Source organism: Microcaecilia unicolor, chromosome 11 (assembly GCF_901765095.1).
Source record: "Microcaecilia unicolor chromosome 11, aMicUni1.1, whole genome shotgun sequence".
Classification (NCBI taxonomy): domain Eukaryota; kingdom Metazoa; phylum Chordata; class Amphibia; order Gymnophiona; family Siphonopidae; genus Microcaecilia; species Microcaecilia unicolor.
In genome coordinates this window covers 101,485,613-101,500,134 of record NC_044041.1, presented here as the reverse complement: position 1 = coordinate 101,500,134, position 14,522 = coordinate 101,485,613, and the positions used below count along the sequence as shown (strand labels likewise).

Genomic DNA, 14,522 nt, shown 5'->3' with positions numbered 1-14,522 from the left:
GGAGGGAGGCGCTGGAAGCATTAAGGGGAGGCTGGACGGGGGAGAGGCACTGGACCCATAGGAGGAGGGCTGGTAGAGAGGTGCTGGACCTTTGGGGGGGGGGTGCTGGAGAGAAGGAAGAGAAACACTGGACCCATGGGAGGGGGCAACTGAAGGGAAGGTACAGAGGTGCTGGACCTGCAAGGGGGAAAGAAGAGAAGGGATACTGAACCAAGGGGTTGAAGGAAGAGGGAGTGAAATACTGAACACACAGTTGAGAGAGGGAGGGAAGGAGACACACTGGTGTGAGGGAGGAAGAGGGGAGAAGCTGGACACAAGGAGATATACAGAAACAGAGGGGAGATAATGGGCATGGAGGGGAGCAAAGGGACAGAAGCACAAAGGGGAGATACTGCATGCAGATGGTATATGGACACAGAAGGGCAATGCCAGACATAGGAGGGGGTATATGGACACAGACGGAAGATGCTAGACTGGGGGGGGGGGGGGAGAATACGAAGATGTTGGAATGAGGGGGCATAGGGACACAGAGGAGTAATGCTGGACACAGGAGGGGGGAATAGGGACATAAGAATGGTGATGATGAATGTGGGGAGATGGACACAGGGGACATGCTGGACAGGGATGTACAGGGGATACAAAGAAGGGAGATTTTGAATATGGGGAAAGATAGGTACACAAAGATGTATGGTGAGCATGAAGAAAAAAGAAATGTCAAATGGGCAGGAGATCCCAGTGAGTTAAGAGAAGGCAGAGGGAAACAGAAACCAGAGCATGGGACCAATATGATTTGAAAAATAAAATGACCGAACAACAAAAGGTAGAAAAAATAATTTTATTTTCTATTTTGTGATTAGAATATGTCAGATTTGAAATGTGTATCCTGCCAGAGCTGGTGTTAGACATAGCTGGGGCCCAAGGAAGAAATTTGGGAGGGGATCTTACCAAGCCGCACCTTCTTCAGTATCTAGCAGGCTTAGGGCTCTCTTTGGCCAGGGGGGCAGTTGCCCTAATTGCACTCCCCTAACACTATCCCTGGCATGTGCCAACTTTATATTTTGCACAGTATAGGAGGAAATGCATCTATTTGTATTTCTCTGGTGTTGTACTACATGCAAGGTGTGGCTTCTTGAGAATTTCATTTAATTTATGTTTATCATTTTTGGCCAGCTATTATATATTTGGCATTTGTGTTCTGTGTGTGTGCCCATGAATTTTTTATGTAGCATTCCGTAGTGATTTGGCTTGTTCAGTTTTCCCGATAGTGGAGGGGATATGTGTGAGGGAGGAAGGGAGACAGAGGTTTTGTCAATCCTTGTACTGTATTGTTTGTGATTTTAAAAAATGACAGTTGTACAGAATATTGTTTCTTTTTACACTATAATAAAATGATTTAAATATAAAATCATAACTATTTGATTGTGCAGATGAGATTAGAGAGAGCTTACGGGGGTGGGGGCGCGGCAGGGACAGCACTTGCATACATAAGGGGACAGTGAGAGTGTACATAAGAATGGCGCAAGGATGGGGATAGGGCTCACGGGGATGGGGCAGGGATGGGGACAAATTTTGTCACCGTGACATTCTCTAGCAGTACATCCAATTCTTGATCTGTGAGACTTAGAAAAGTTTCTACTCTAAGAAGAATTTTGCATATTATCCCTTGGATCACTACTTCCTATGATACAACTCAAAGACTGGCTTTGCTCTCTAGATCTCAAGGAGGCATATATCCATATATCTATTCTACCTGCACACAGAAAGTTACTCTGCTTCCGCTGTGAAACTCTACACTATCAATGCAAGATCTTACTATATTTGGCTTGGCCTTGGCTCCTTGAATCTTCACAAAATGCCTCATGGTGGTAGCTGCAACACTTTGCAGGTTGGGCATACACATCTTCCCCTACCTGGACTGGTTAATCAAGGCAGGCTCCAAGGAGTCAGTAAACAACTCCATTCTGTCTGCCGTAATACTCCTAGAACTCCTTGGATTTGTGATAAAATACCTCAAATCACATCTTCAACCGGTTCAAAACTTAAAGTTCATAGGGGCTCTTCTTGATACTACTCAGGGCTGAGCCCTCCTTCTTCAACCGAGGACAAACAACACAATATTCAGGTATTTAAATTCACCCAAGTATCTTCTCGTCTGATGCTCCGTCTACTCGGTCACATGGCTTCAACAGTCCATGTAACAACATTAGCTTGTCTCCACTTCTGAATCCCTCAGTGGAAACTCTCCTCTCAGTAATCCCAAGCCATGGGATTACTATCAGCTCGTATTCAAACCACTCCACAGCTACACCACTCTACAGTGGTGGATGGTGTCCCAGAATATCACCCGGGGTCATCCATTCCAGCCCCTTTGCATCACAAGGTCCTCATCACAGATGCCTCCATGATGGGTTGGGAAACTCACCTCTATGGTTTTCACACACAGGGTTCTTGGCCTCCAAGAGAAAAATGACATATCAACCACCTGGAATTGCGATCTATTTGGAAAGCTCTCATAACATTCCAGGACTATATCCTTGGTTAGGTAATACTCATTAGTACAGACAACCAAGTAGCAATGTATTACCTGAACAAGCAAGGAGAAACAGGTTCTTACCAGCTCTGTTGACAAGCAATCCAGATATGGACTTGGGCAGCTTCTCAAGATATCTCTATAAGAGCTGTTTACCTAGCCGGCAAACAGAATGGTATTGCAGACAAACTGAGCAGAGTCCTTCAGCCTCATGAATGGTCAAATGTTACAGCAGTGTGGGATCCCAATGATAGACCTCTTCAATTCTCCTCAGAAGAAAAATTCTCCCCGCTTTTGTTCCAAGATACATGCTCCCAACAGTACGGCCCCACTACCTCTCAAAGGGAAAAGTCTTCTCAAACTGCGTCAAGACAAGGGGACCGTGAATCTAATAGCTCCCTACTAGCCACATCAAATTAGTTCCCTCTTCTCCTAGTCCTGACAGCTTGGTTCCTGACAACATAGAATTATGTTCCTTAAACCTCCCCGACACAGTCTCTAGGATACTCATAAGTACACAAGTATTGCCATACTGGAAAAGACCAAAGGTCCATCAAGCCCAGCATCCTGTTTCCAACAGTGGCCAATTCAGGTCACAAATACCTGGCAAGGTCTCAAAAAAGTACAAACCATTTTATGCTGCTTATCCCAGAAATAGTAGATTTTCCCCAAGTCCATTTAATAATGGTCTATGGACTTTCCCTTTAGGAAGCCATCCAAACCTTTTTAAAACTCTGCTAAGCTAACCGCCTTTACCACATTCTCTGGCAATGAATTCCAGAGTTTAATCACACGTTGAGTGAAGAAATATTTTCTCCGATTCGTTTTAAATTTACTACATTGTAGCTTCATCGCATGCTCCCTAGTCCTAGTATTTTTGGAAAGCCTAAACAGGCACTTCACATCTACCCGTTCAACTTCACAGCGAATGCTACATACCTGTAGAAGGTATTCTCCGAGGACAGCAGGCTGATTGTTCTCACTGATGGGTGACGTCCACGGCAGCCCCTCCAATCGGAACAATTTTCTAGCAAAGTCCTTTGCTAGCCCTCGCGCGCCGATGCGCACCGCGCGTGCGCGGCCGTCTTCCCGCCCGAACCGGCTCGTGTTCGTCAGTCCCATATGTAGCAAGACTAAGACAAGGGAAGACACAACTCCAAAGGGGAGGCGGGTGGGTTTGTGAGAACAATCAGCCTGCTGTCCTCGGAGAATACCTTCTACAGGTATGTAGCATTCGCTTTCTCCGAGGACAAGCAGGCTGCTTGTTCTCACTGATGGGGTATCCCTAGCCCACTCAAAACAACAAACATGGTCAATTGGGCCTCGCAACGGCGAGGACATAACTGAGATTGACCTAACAATTTTTCCAAATAACTGAGAGTATAGCCTGGAACAGAATAAAACACGGGCCTAGGGGGGTGGAGTTGGATCCTAAACCCCGAACAGATTCTGAAGCACTGACTACCCGAACCGACTGTCGCGTCGGGTATCCTGCTGCAGGCAGTAATGAGATGTGAATGTGTGGACAGATGACCACGTCGCAGCTTTGCAAATCTCTTCAATAGTGGCTGACTTCAAGTGGGCTACCGAAGCTGCCATGGCTCTAACATTATGAGCCGTTACATGACCCTCAAGAGCCAGCCCAGCCTGGGCGTAAGTGAAGGAAATGCAATCTGCTAGCCAATTGGATATGGTGCGTTTCCCCACAGCCACTCCCCTCCTGTTGGGATCAAAAGAAACAAACAATTGGGCGGACTGTCTGTTGAGCTGTGTCCGCTCCAGATAGAAGGCTAATGCTCTCTTGCAGTCCAATGTGTGCAGCTGACGTTCAGCAGGGCAGGAATGAGGACGGGGAAAGAATGTTGGCAAGACAATTGACTGGTTCAGATGGAACTCCGACACAACCTTTGGCAAGAACTTAGGGTGAGTGCGGAGGACTACTCTGTTATGATGAAATTTGGTGTAAGGGGCCTGGGCTACCAGGGCCTGAAGCTCACTGACTCTACGAGCTGAAGTAACTGCCACCAAGAAAATGACCTTCCAGGTCAAGTACTTCAGATGGCAGGAATTCAGTGGCTCAAAAGGAGGTTTCATCAGCTGGGTGAGAACGACATTGAGATCCCATGACACTGTAGAAGGTTTGACAGGGGGCTTTGACAAAAGCAAACCTCTCATGAAGCGAACAACTAAAGGCTGTCCTGTTTTTGGCTTACCTTCCACACGGTAATGGTATGCACTAATTGCACTAAGGTGAACCCTTACAGAGTTGGTCTTGAGACCAGACTCAGACAAGTGCAGAAGGTATTCAAGCAGGGTCTGTGTAGGACAAGAGCGAGGATCTAGGGCCTTGCTGTGACACCAGACGGCAAACCTCCTCCATAGAAAGAAGTAACTCCTCTTAGTGGAATCTTTCCTGGAAGCAAGCAAGATGCGGGAGACACCCTCTGACAGACCCAAAGAGGCAAAGTCTACGCTCTCAACATCCAGGCCGTGAGAGCCAGAGACTGGAGGTTGGGATGCAGAAGCGCCCCTTCGTCCTGTGTGATGAGGGTCGGAAAACACTCCAATCTCCACGGTTCTTCGGAGGACAACTCCAGAAGAAGAGGGAACCAGATCTGACGCGGCCAAAAAGGAGCAATCAGAATCATGGTGCCTCGGTCTTGCTTGAGTTTCAACAAAGTCTTCCCCACCAGAGGTATGGGAGGATAAGCATACAGCAGACCCTCCCCCCAATCCAGGAGGAAGGCATCCGATGCCAGTCTGCCGTGGGCCTGAAGCCTGGAACAGAACTGAGGGACTTTGTGGTTGGCTCGAGATGCAAAGAGATCTACCAAGGGGGTGCCCCACACCTGGAAGATCTGGCGCACTATTCGGGAATTGAGCGACCATTCGTGAGGTTGCATAATCCTGCTCAACCTGTCGGCCAGACTGTTGTTTACGCCTGCCAGATATGTGGCTTGGAGCACCATGCCGTGACGGCGAGCCCAGAGCCACATGCTGACGGCTTCCTGACACAGGGGGCGAGATCCGGTGCCCCCCTGCTTGTTGATGTAATACATGGCAACCTGGTTGTCTGTCTGAATTTGGATAATTTGGTGGGACAGCCGATCTCTGAAAGCCTTCAGAGCCTTCCAGACCGCTCGCAACTCCAGAAGATTGATCTGCAGATCGCGTTCCTGGAGGGACCAGCTTCCCTGGGTGTGAAGCCCATCGACATGAGCTCCCCACCCCAGGAGAGACTCATTCGTAGTCAGCACTTTTTGTGGCTGAGGAATTTGGAAAGGACGTCCCAGAGTCAAATTGGACCAAATCGTCCACCAATACAGGGAGTTGAGAAAACTCGTGGACAGGTGGATCACGTCTTCTAGATCCCCAGCAGCCTGAAACCACTGGGAAGCTAGGGTCCATTGAGCAGATCTCATGTGAAGGCGGGCCATGGGAGTCACATGAACTGTGGAGGCCATGTGGCCCAGCAATCTCAACATCTGCCGAGCTGTGATCTGCTGGGACGCTCGCACCCGTGAGACGAGGGACAACAAGTTGTTGGCTCTCGCCTCTGGGAGATAGGCACGAGCCGATCGAGAATCCAGCAGAGCTCCTATGAATTCGAGTTTCTGCACTGGGAGAAGATGGGACTTTGGATAATTTATCACAAACCCTAGTAGCTCCAGGAGGCGAATAGTCATCTGCATGGACTGTAGAGCTCCTGCCTCAGATGTGTTCTTCACCAGCCAATCGTCGAGATATGGGAACACGTGTGTACCCCCAGCCTGCGAAGTGCTGCTGCTACTACAGCCAAGCACTTCGTGAACACTCTGTGCGCAGAGGCGAGCCCAAAGGGTAGCACACAGTACTGGAAGTGACGTGTGCCCAGCTGAAATCGCAGATACTGTCTGTGAGCTGGCAGAATCGGAATGTGCGTGTAGGCGTCCTTCAAGTCCAGAGAGCATAGCCAATCGTTTTCCTGAATCATGGGAAGAAGGGTGCCCAGGAAAAGCACCCTGAACTTTTCCTTGACCAGATTTTTGTTCAGGGCCCTTAGGTCTAGGATGGGACGCATCCCCCCTGTTTTCTTTTCCACAAGGAAGTACCTGGAATAGAATCCCAGCCCTTCCTGCCCGGATGGCACGGGCTCGACCGCATTGGCGCTGAGAAGGGCGGAGAGTTCCTCTGCAAGTACCTGCTTGTGTTGGAAGCTGTAAGACTGAGCTCCCGGTGGACAATTTGGAGGTTTTGAGGCCAAATTGAAGGTGTATCCTTGCCGGACTATTTGGAGAACCCACTGGTCGAAGGTTATGAGAGGCCACCTTTGGTGAAAAACTTTCAACTTCCCCCCCGACCGGCAGATCGCCCGGCACTGACACATTGATGTCGGCTATGCTCTGCTGGAGCCAGTCAAAAGCTCGTCCCTTGCTTTTGCTGGGGAGCCGAGGGGCCTTGCTGAGGCGCACGCTGCTGACGAGAGCGAGCGCGCTGGGGCTTAGCCTGGGCCGCAGTCTGTCGAGAAGGAGGATTGTACCTACGCTTACCAGAAGAGTAGGGAACAGTCTTCCTTCCCGCACAAAAACGTCTACCTGTGGAGGTAGAAGCTGAAGGCTGCCGGCGGGAGAACTTGTCGAAAGCGGTATCCCGCTGGTGGAGCTGCTCTACCACCTGTTCGACCTTCTCTCCAAAAATATTATCCGCACGGCAAGGCGAGTCCGCAATTCGCTGCTGGATCCTATTCTCCAGGTCGGAGGCACGCAGCCATGAGAGCCTGCACATCACCACACCTTGAGCAGCGGCCCTGGACGCAACATCAAAGGTGTCATACACCCCTCTGGCCAGGAATTTTCTGCACGCCTTCAGCTGCCTGACCACCTCCTGAAAAGGCTTGGCTTGCTCAGGGGGGAGCTTGTCCACCAAGCCCGCCAACTGCCGCACATTGTTCCGCATGTGTATGCTCGTGTAGAGCTGGTAAGACTGGATTTTGGCCACGAGCATAGAAGAATGGTAGGCCTTCCTCCCAAAGGAGTCTAAGGTTCTAAAGTCCTTGCCCGGGGGCGCCAAAGCATGCTCCCTAGAACTCTTAGCCTTCTTTAGGGCCAAATCCACAACTCCAGAGTCGTGAGGCAACTGAGTGCGCATCAGCTCTGGGTCCCCATGGATCCAGTACTGGGACTCGATCTTCTTGGGAATGTGGGGATTACTTAAAGGCTTGGTCCAGTTCGCCAGCAATGTCTTTTTTAGGACATGATGCATGGGTACTGTGGACGCTTCCTTAGGTGGAGAAGGATAGTCCAGGAGCTCAAAAATTTCAGCCCTGGGCTCGTCCTCCACAACCACCGGGAAGGGGATGGCCGTAGACATCTCCCGGACAAAGGCCGCAAAAGACAGACTCTCGGGAGGAGAAAGCTGCCTTTCAGGGGAGGGAGTGGGATCAGAAGGAAGGCCATCAGACTCCTCGTCAGAGAAATATCTGATGACCTCCTCCTCCTCCCACGAGGCCTCACCATCGGTATCAGACACAAGTTCACGGACCTGTGTCTGAAGCCGTGCCCGGCTCGACTCCGTGGAACCACGGCCACGGTGTGGGCGTCGAGAGGTAGACTCCCTCGCCCGCACCGGCAAAGCTCCCTCCGCCGACGTCGTCGGGGAGCCTTCCTGGGAGGCGACCGCAGTCGGTACCGCAAGCGGCACCGATGTCGGAGACCTCACCCTGGGCAATGGGCCAGCCGGCGCCTCGCTCGACGGTACCGGTGGCGCAAGCACCCCCAGTACCGGAGGGGAAGGGCGCAACAGCTCTCCCAGGATCTCTGGGAGAACGGCCCAGAGACTCTCGTGCAGGGCGGCTGTGGAGAAAGACATGGAAGCCGATGCAGGTGTCGAAGTCAGAGTCTGTTCCGGGCGTGGAGGCTGTTCCGGGCTGTCCAAGGTGGAGCGCATCGACACCTCCTGAACAGAGGGTGAGTGGTCCTCCCGGTGCCGATGCCTACTGGGTGCCGACTCCCTCGGCGACCCAGAGCTCTTGGTACCGACGCAGGAAGGAGACCGGTGTCGATGCTTCTTTGACTTTTTCAAACGAAGCATGTCACCGGAGCTTCCCGGTACCGACGAGGAGGACGTAGAATCCAGCCGTCGCTTCCTCGGGGCCGAGGCCGAAGAAGGTCGGTTTCGGGGGGGCTGTACCGCAGGAGCCCTCAGGGTAGGGGGAGACCCACCCGAAGGCTCACCGCCACCAGCAGGGGAATGGACAGCCCTCACCTGCACTCCAGTCGAAGCACCACCGTCCGACGACATCAGCACTAGTGGAGGTCCCGGTACCACCGACGCCGACGCACTCTTCCGATGTCTCGGTCCCGATGCAGAGGGTCGATGCCTCGATGCACTCGATGCAGTCGTGGCCGAGGACGGAGGTCTTGACGCTGTCGACGCCGACGCACTCGATACTCCCGGTGCCGATGAAGAGCCCGAGAACAAAACGTTCCACTGGGCCAATCTCACTACCTGAGTCCTTTTCTTTAAAAGGGCGCAAAGACTACAGGCCTGCGGGCGGTGCCCAGCCCCCAGACACTGAAGACACGACGCGTGCCTGTCAGTGAGCGAGATTACCCGGGCGCACTGGGTGCACTTCTTGAAGCCGCTGGGAGACTTCGATGACATGGGCGGAAAAATCACGCCGGTGAAGTCAAAACTCGTAATTGCGGTAAGGCACCAAAAAGAGGGGGAGAAAAAATTCGACCCGAGGCCTCAAAAGGGCCTACCCCAAAAACGAAAGAAAACTTAACGGGGCAAAAACTGGAAATATAGGACGGGGAAAAAAGACCGAAAAGGTCTTCTTCCAAATCTTTTTTTTTTTTCTTTCTCTAGCGAAAAGCCAAAAAAGACGCGCGAGGTCAACTTAAGGGGCGCAAACGGCGTAAACACGACCGTACCAAGCGCGGACAAAAAGAGACTGACGAACACGAGCTGGTTTGGGCGGGAAGATGGCCGTGCATGCGCGGTGCGCATCGGCGCGCGAGGGCTAGCAAAGGACTTTGCTAGAAAAGTTTTCCGATTGGAGGGGCTGCCGTGGACGTCACCCATCAGTGAGAACAAGCAGCCTGCTTGTCCTCGGAGAATCATTATTTTATAGACATCTATCATACCTCCCCTTAGCCGTTTTTTTCTCCAAGTTGAAGAGCCCTAGCCGCTTTAGCCTTTCCTCATAGGGAAGTCATCCCATCCCCTTTATCATTTTTGTCGCCCTTCTCTGCATCTACAAAACCTTCTACATAAAAATGTTACCATTTAGAGTGGAAAACATATTCTCTCTGGAGAGCAACCAGAGCCCTCGATCCTACTACAAGCTCTCTGCCTACCCTTATGGAGTACCTCTTCCACCTTTTGGATTCTGGCCTCAAAATTAACTCAGTCACAGTACATTTGAATGTCATCAACACTTTTCATTCTAAAGTTGATAAGCCAGTTTCAGTTCATCCTTTAATAGTTAGATTCATGAAAGGTTTGTTTCATATCAACCCCCCTATCAAACCACCTCTAGTTGTGTGGGATTTCAATGTCATCCTAACAGCACTCATGAAACCTCCATTTGAACCACTTTGTTCCTGTTCTCTGAAGTTCCTTACATATAAGGTAGTGCTCTTAATAGCTCTTACTTCTGTCAGAAGCGTCAGGCACTTGACAGGTCTGTTCTTCGAACCCATCCCAAATTTCTTCCTAAGGTGGTATCAGAATACCATCTCAATCAGTCCATTGTACTTCCTATCTTCTTCCCTAAACCACATGATAACCCGGAAGAAGCAGCACTGCATACTTTAGACTGCAAGAATGCTCTAGCATACTATCTAGAACATGCAAAGCCTCACAGGAAGTCCTCCTAGCTTTTTGTGTCCTTCAACCCTAACAGACTGGGGATTCCCATCAACAAACGTACAATCTCAACTTGGCCAGCTGACTATCTCCTACATGTATACTCAGGCTGGGTTGACCCTTTATGGCCAGGTCACTGATCACAACGTAAGAGCCATAGTGGTTTCAGTAGCCTATTTCCGCTCTGCCTCCAGAGCTACATGGTCTTCTAACAACATCTTAATTGTTCAATACTATCAGGAGCAGCATTTTAGGCAGAATAACCTATTTGGACAAGCAGTCTTTCAGAATCGTTTTACTACTCAAAAGTGACCACCACCTCTGGCCCCTTTTCTTCCACCAGGCTCACTATCAACTTACTTGCAAAATGTATGAGCCTGGTAGCTAGTGAGTCCTACATGTGAGGATATTATGCCTGCTTGTCCATGAAGAAAGCTAAGTTACTTACCTGTAGCAGATGTTCTTCAAGGACAGCAGGCATATATTTTCACATCCCTCCCGCCTCCCCCTTGGAGTTGTCTTCTTAGCTTTAGTTCTGCTGGCCCTGCACTTGAGCATCAGGGAGGAAGAAACCCACGCATGCACTGTGGAGGCACTGCCTCAAAGATTTAAAGTAACAGTACAGCTGGCAGTGCTGCACTGGGCTCCATGGATGATGTCACTGCACCTGCTGTCCTCGGAGAAAACCTGCTACAGGTAAGTAGTTTAGTTTTTTTCTAGCACATATACATAAATAATTGCCTGTGCCTCACAGCAGATGTAAATGTGTACGCCTACTTTTCTTGGGCCTACCCCTCTACCCACCCACCCCTAGAGTGACATGTCTTATATAACCTCCCTATCAACCCACTCATTACTTTACCTCACCCATTTCTATTCTTCTATCACCTTCTCCCACTACTCCAACCAGCGTTACACCTAATCACACTGACCACCCTTCAACATCTTCTGTCCTTCTGTGACTGTTCTCTTGTGCTTGACTGCTTAAATATTTTAAATTTAAATGCTTTACTTTTTGTCTATTAGATTGTAAGCTCTTTGAGCAGGGACTGTCTTTCTTCTGTGTTTGTACAGCGCTGCGTACACTTTGTAGCGCTCTAGAAATGTTAAATAGTAGTAGTAGTAGTAGTAATTTTATAAAAGAAGATAGGCATGTATGTTATCTTTATAAAATAGTTGCAACATATGAACTTATGTGTCTTGCCTACCTAGGTGCTCCATTATAAAATTAAAAACTAAAGCAGTTTGGTGCATACAGGGCATTATTTTTTGATGTCATATGAACTTTCAATTGATCATGAGCACTCAAATTTACAGGCATACCAATTTCTAAGGTTCTAGCATGGACAGCTAGTTACAGTCAAACAATCCAATACTACCTTTATTTACCTCACAATGTCGCCTGTAGAGAAGCTGCAGTGTTTTGATATCGTTCATAGTGATCTGCTCTGGTAACAGAATATTTCCCAGGTCAGGAGCTGGAAACTCCGGAAAGACATGGGACACATCTATAAAAAAAAAAATCATGTGAGAAATTATAGTTAGGGTTAGAAATGAGTTTTCTAAAATCTCTGCACTGTTCTTTCTACAATTTCACAAACTGTGAAAGACAAAACTGAAAAATCTTTAACATCCCTCCCCATATAGTGATTCCCTAAGAGCCTAATCTGTTTCATAGGCTTTCAAAGAAAAATGAAGCACACCCTGCCCATGCATCAAATAGCAACGTCCATCTTACACAGCTTATAAAGCGAATGCTACATACCTGTAGAAGGTATTCTCCGAGGACAGCAGGCTGATTGTTCTCACTGATGGGTGACGTCCACGGCAGCCCCTCCAATCGGAACACTTTCTAGCAAAGTCCTTTGCTAGTCCTCGCGCGCCGATGCGCACCGCGCATGCGCGGCCGTCTTCCCGCCCGAACCGGCTCGTGCCGGCCAGTCTCATATGTAGCAAGACAAAGAGAAGGGAAGACACAACTCCAAAGGGGAGGCGGGCGGGTTTGTGAGAACAATCAGCCTGCTGTCCTCGGAGAATACCTTCTACAGGTATGTAGCATTCGCTTTCTCCGAGGACAAGCAGGCTGCTTGTTCTCACAGATGGGGTATCCCTAGCCCCCAGGCTCACTCAAAACAACAACCATGGTCAATTGGGCCGCGCAACGGCGAGGACATAACTGAGATTGACCTAAAAAATTTACCAACTGAGAGTGCAGCCTGGAACAGAACAAACATGGGCCTAGGGGGGTGGAGTTGGATTCTAAACCCCGAACAGATTCTGAAGCACTGACTGCCCGAACCGACTGTCGCGTCGGGTATCCTGCTGCAGGCAGTAATGAGATGTGAATGTGCGGACAGATGACCACGTCGCAGCTTTGCAAATCTCTTCAATAGTGGCTGACTTCAAGTGGGCTACCGACGCTGCCATGGCTCTAACATTATGAGCCGTGACATGACCCTCAAGAGCCAGCCCAGCCTGGGCGTAAGTGAAGGAAATGCAATCTGCTAGCCAATTGGATATGGTGCGTTTTCCCACAGCCACTCCCCTCCTGTTGGGATCAAAAGAAACAAACAATTGGGCGGACTGTCTGTTGGGCTGCGTCCGCTCCAGATAGAAGGCCAATGCTCTCTTGCAGTCCAATGTGTGCAGCTGACGTTCAGCAGGGCAGGAATGAGGATGGGGAAAGAATGTTGGCAAGACAATTGACTGGTTCAGATGGAACTCCGACACAACCTTTGGCAAGAACTTAGGGTGGAACCACGGCCACGGTGGGAGCATCGAGAGGTAGACGACTCCCTCGTCCGCACCGGCGAAGCTCCCTCCGCCGACGTAGTCGGGGAGCCTTCCTGAGAGGCTACCGCAGTCGGTACCGATGCCGGAGACCTCACCCCGGGCAATGGGCCAGCCGGCGCCTCACTCGACGGCACCGGTGGCGCAAGCACCCCCGGTACCGGAGGGGTAGGGCGCAACAGCTCTCCCAGGATCTCTGGGAGAGCAGCCCGGAGACTCTCGTTCAGAGCGGCTGTGGAAAAAGGCATGGAAGTCGATACAGGCGTCGATGTCAGAGTCTGTTCCGGGCGTGGAGGCTGTTCCGGGCTGTCCAAAGGGGAGCGCATCGACACCTCTTGAACAGAGGGCGAGCGGTCCTCTCGGTGCCGATGCCTACTGGGTGCCGACTCCCTCGGCGACCCAGAGCTCTCGGTGCCGACACGGGAAGGGGACCGGTGACGATGCTTCTTCGACTTCTTGGGACGAAGCATATCACCGGAGCTTCCCGGCACCGACGAGGAGGACGTAGAATCCAGCCGTCTCTTCCTCGGGGCCGAGGCCGAAGGAGGTCGGTCTCAGGGGGGCTGTACCGCAGGAGCCCTCAGGGTAGGGGGAGACCCACCCGAAGGCTCACCGCCACCAGCAGGGGAATGGACAGCCCTCACCTGCACTCCAGACGAAGCACCACCGTCCGGCGACATCAGCAGACGAGGAGGTCTCGATACCACCGACGCCGACGCAGCCTTCCGATGTCGCCCCGATGCAGAGGGCCGATGCCTCGATGCACTCGATGCAATCGGGGACAAAGATGAAGGTCCAGGCGCCGACGACGTCGAAGCAGTCGATACTCCCGGTGCCGATGCCGACGAAGAGCCCGAGAACAAAACGTTCCACTGGGCTAATCTCGCTACCTGAGTCCGCTTTTGCAAAAGGGAACACAGACTACAGGCCTGAGGGCGGTGCCCAGCCCCCAGACACTGAAGACACGACGCGTGCCTGTCAGTGAGCGAGATTACCCGGGCGCACTGGGTGCACTTCTTGAAGCCGCTGGAAGACTTCGATGTCATGGGCAGAAAAATCGCGCCAGCGAGATCAAAACTCGAAATGGCGAAATTGGCACCGCAAAAATAGGGGGAAGAAAAACTTCGACCGAGGCCTAAATAGGGCCTACCCCGACGACGAAAGAAAACTTACCGGGGCAAAGACTGGAAGTACGGGAAGGGAGAAAACCATAAAGGTCTCCTTCCGACACCTTTTTTTTTTTTGTAGAACGAATCGATAAACGACGCGCGAGGTCAACTTTGGGGCGCGAACGGCGAAACACGACCGTACCGAGCGCGGACAAAGAAGACTGGCCGGCACGAGCCGGTTC

The 14,522-nt window shown here is 50.8% G+C and overlaps 1 protein-coding gene across 1 annotated transcript in view; it reads right to left on the bottom strand.

Annotated features, from left to right (window-relative positions):
• The window catches only part of RFX2 (regulatory factor X2), a 582,894-nt gene that overhangs the window by 220,776 nt on the left and 347,596 nt on the right, over window positions 1-14,522 (bottom strand). Inside the window, 1 exon segment of the mRNA XM_030218518.1 lies at window positions 11,771-11,889. Within this exon segment, the coding sequence (XP_030074378.1) occupies window positions 11,771-11,889 (119 nt within the window).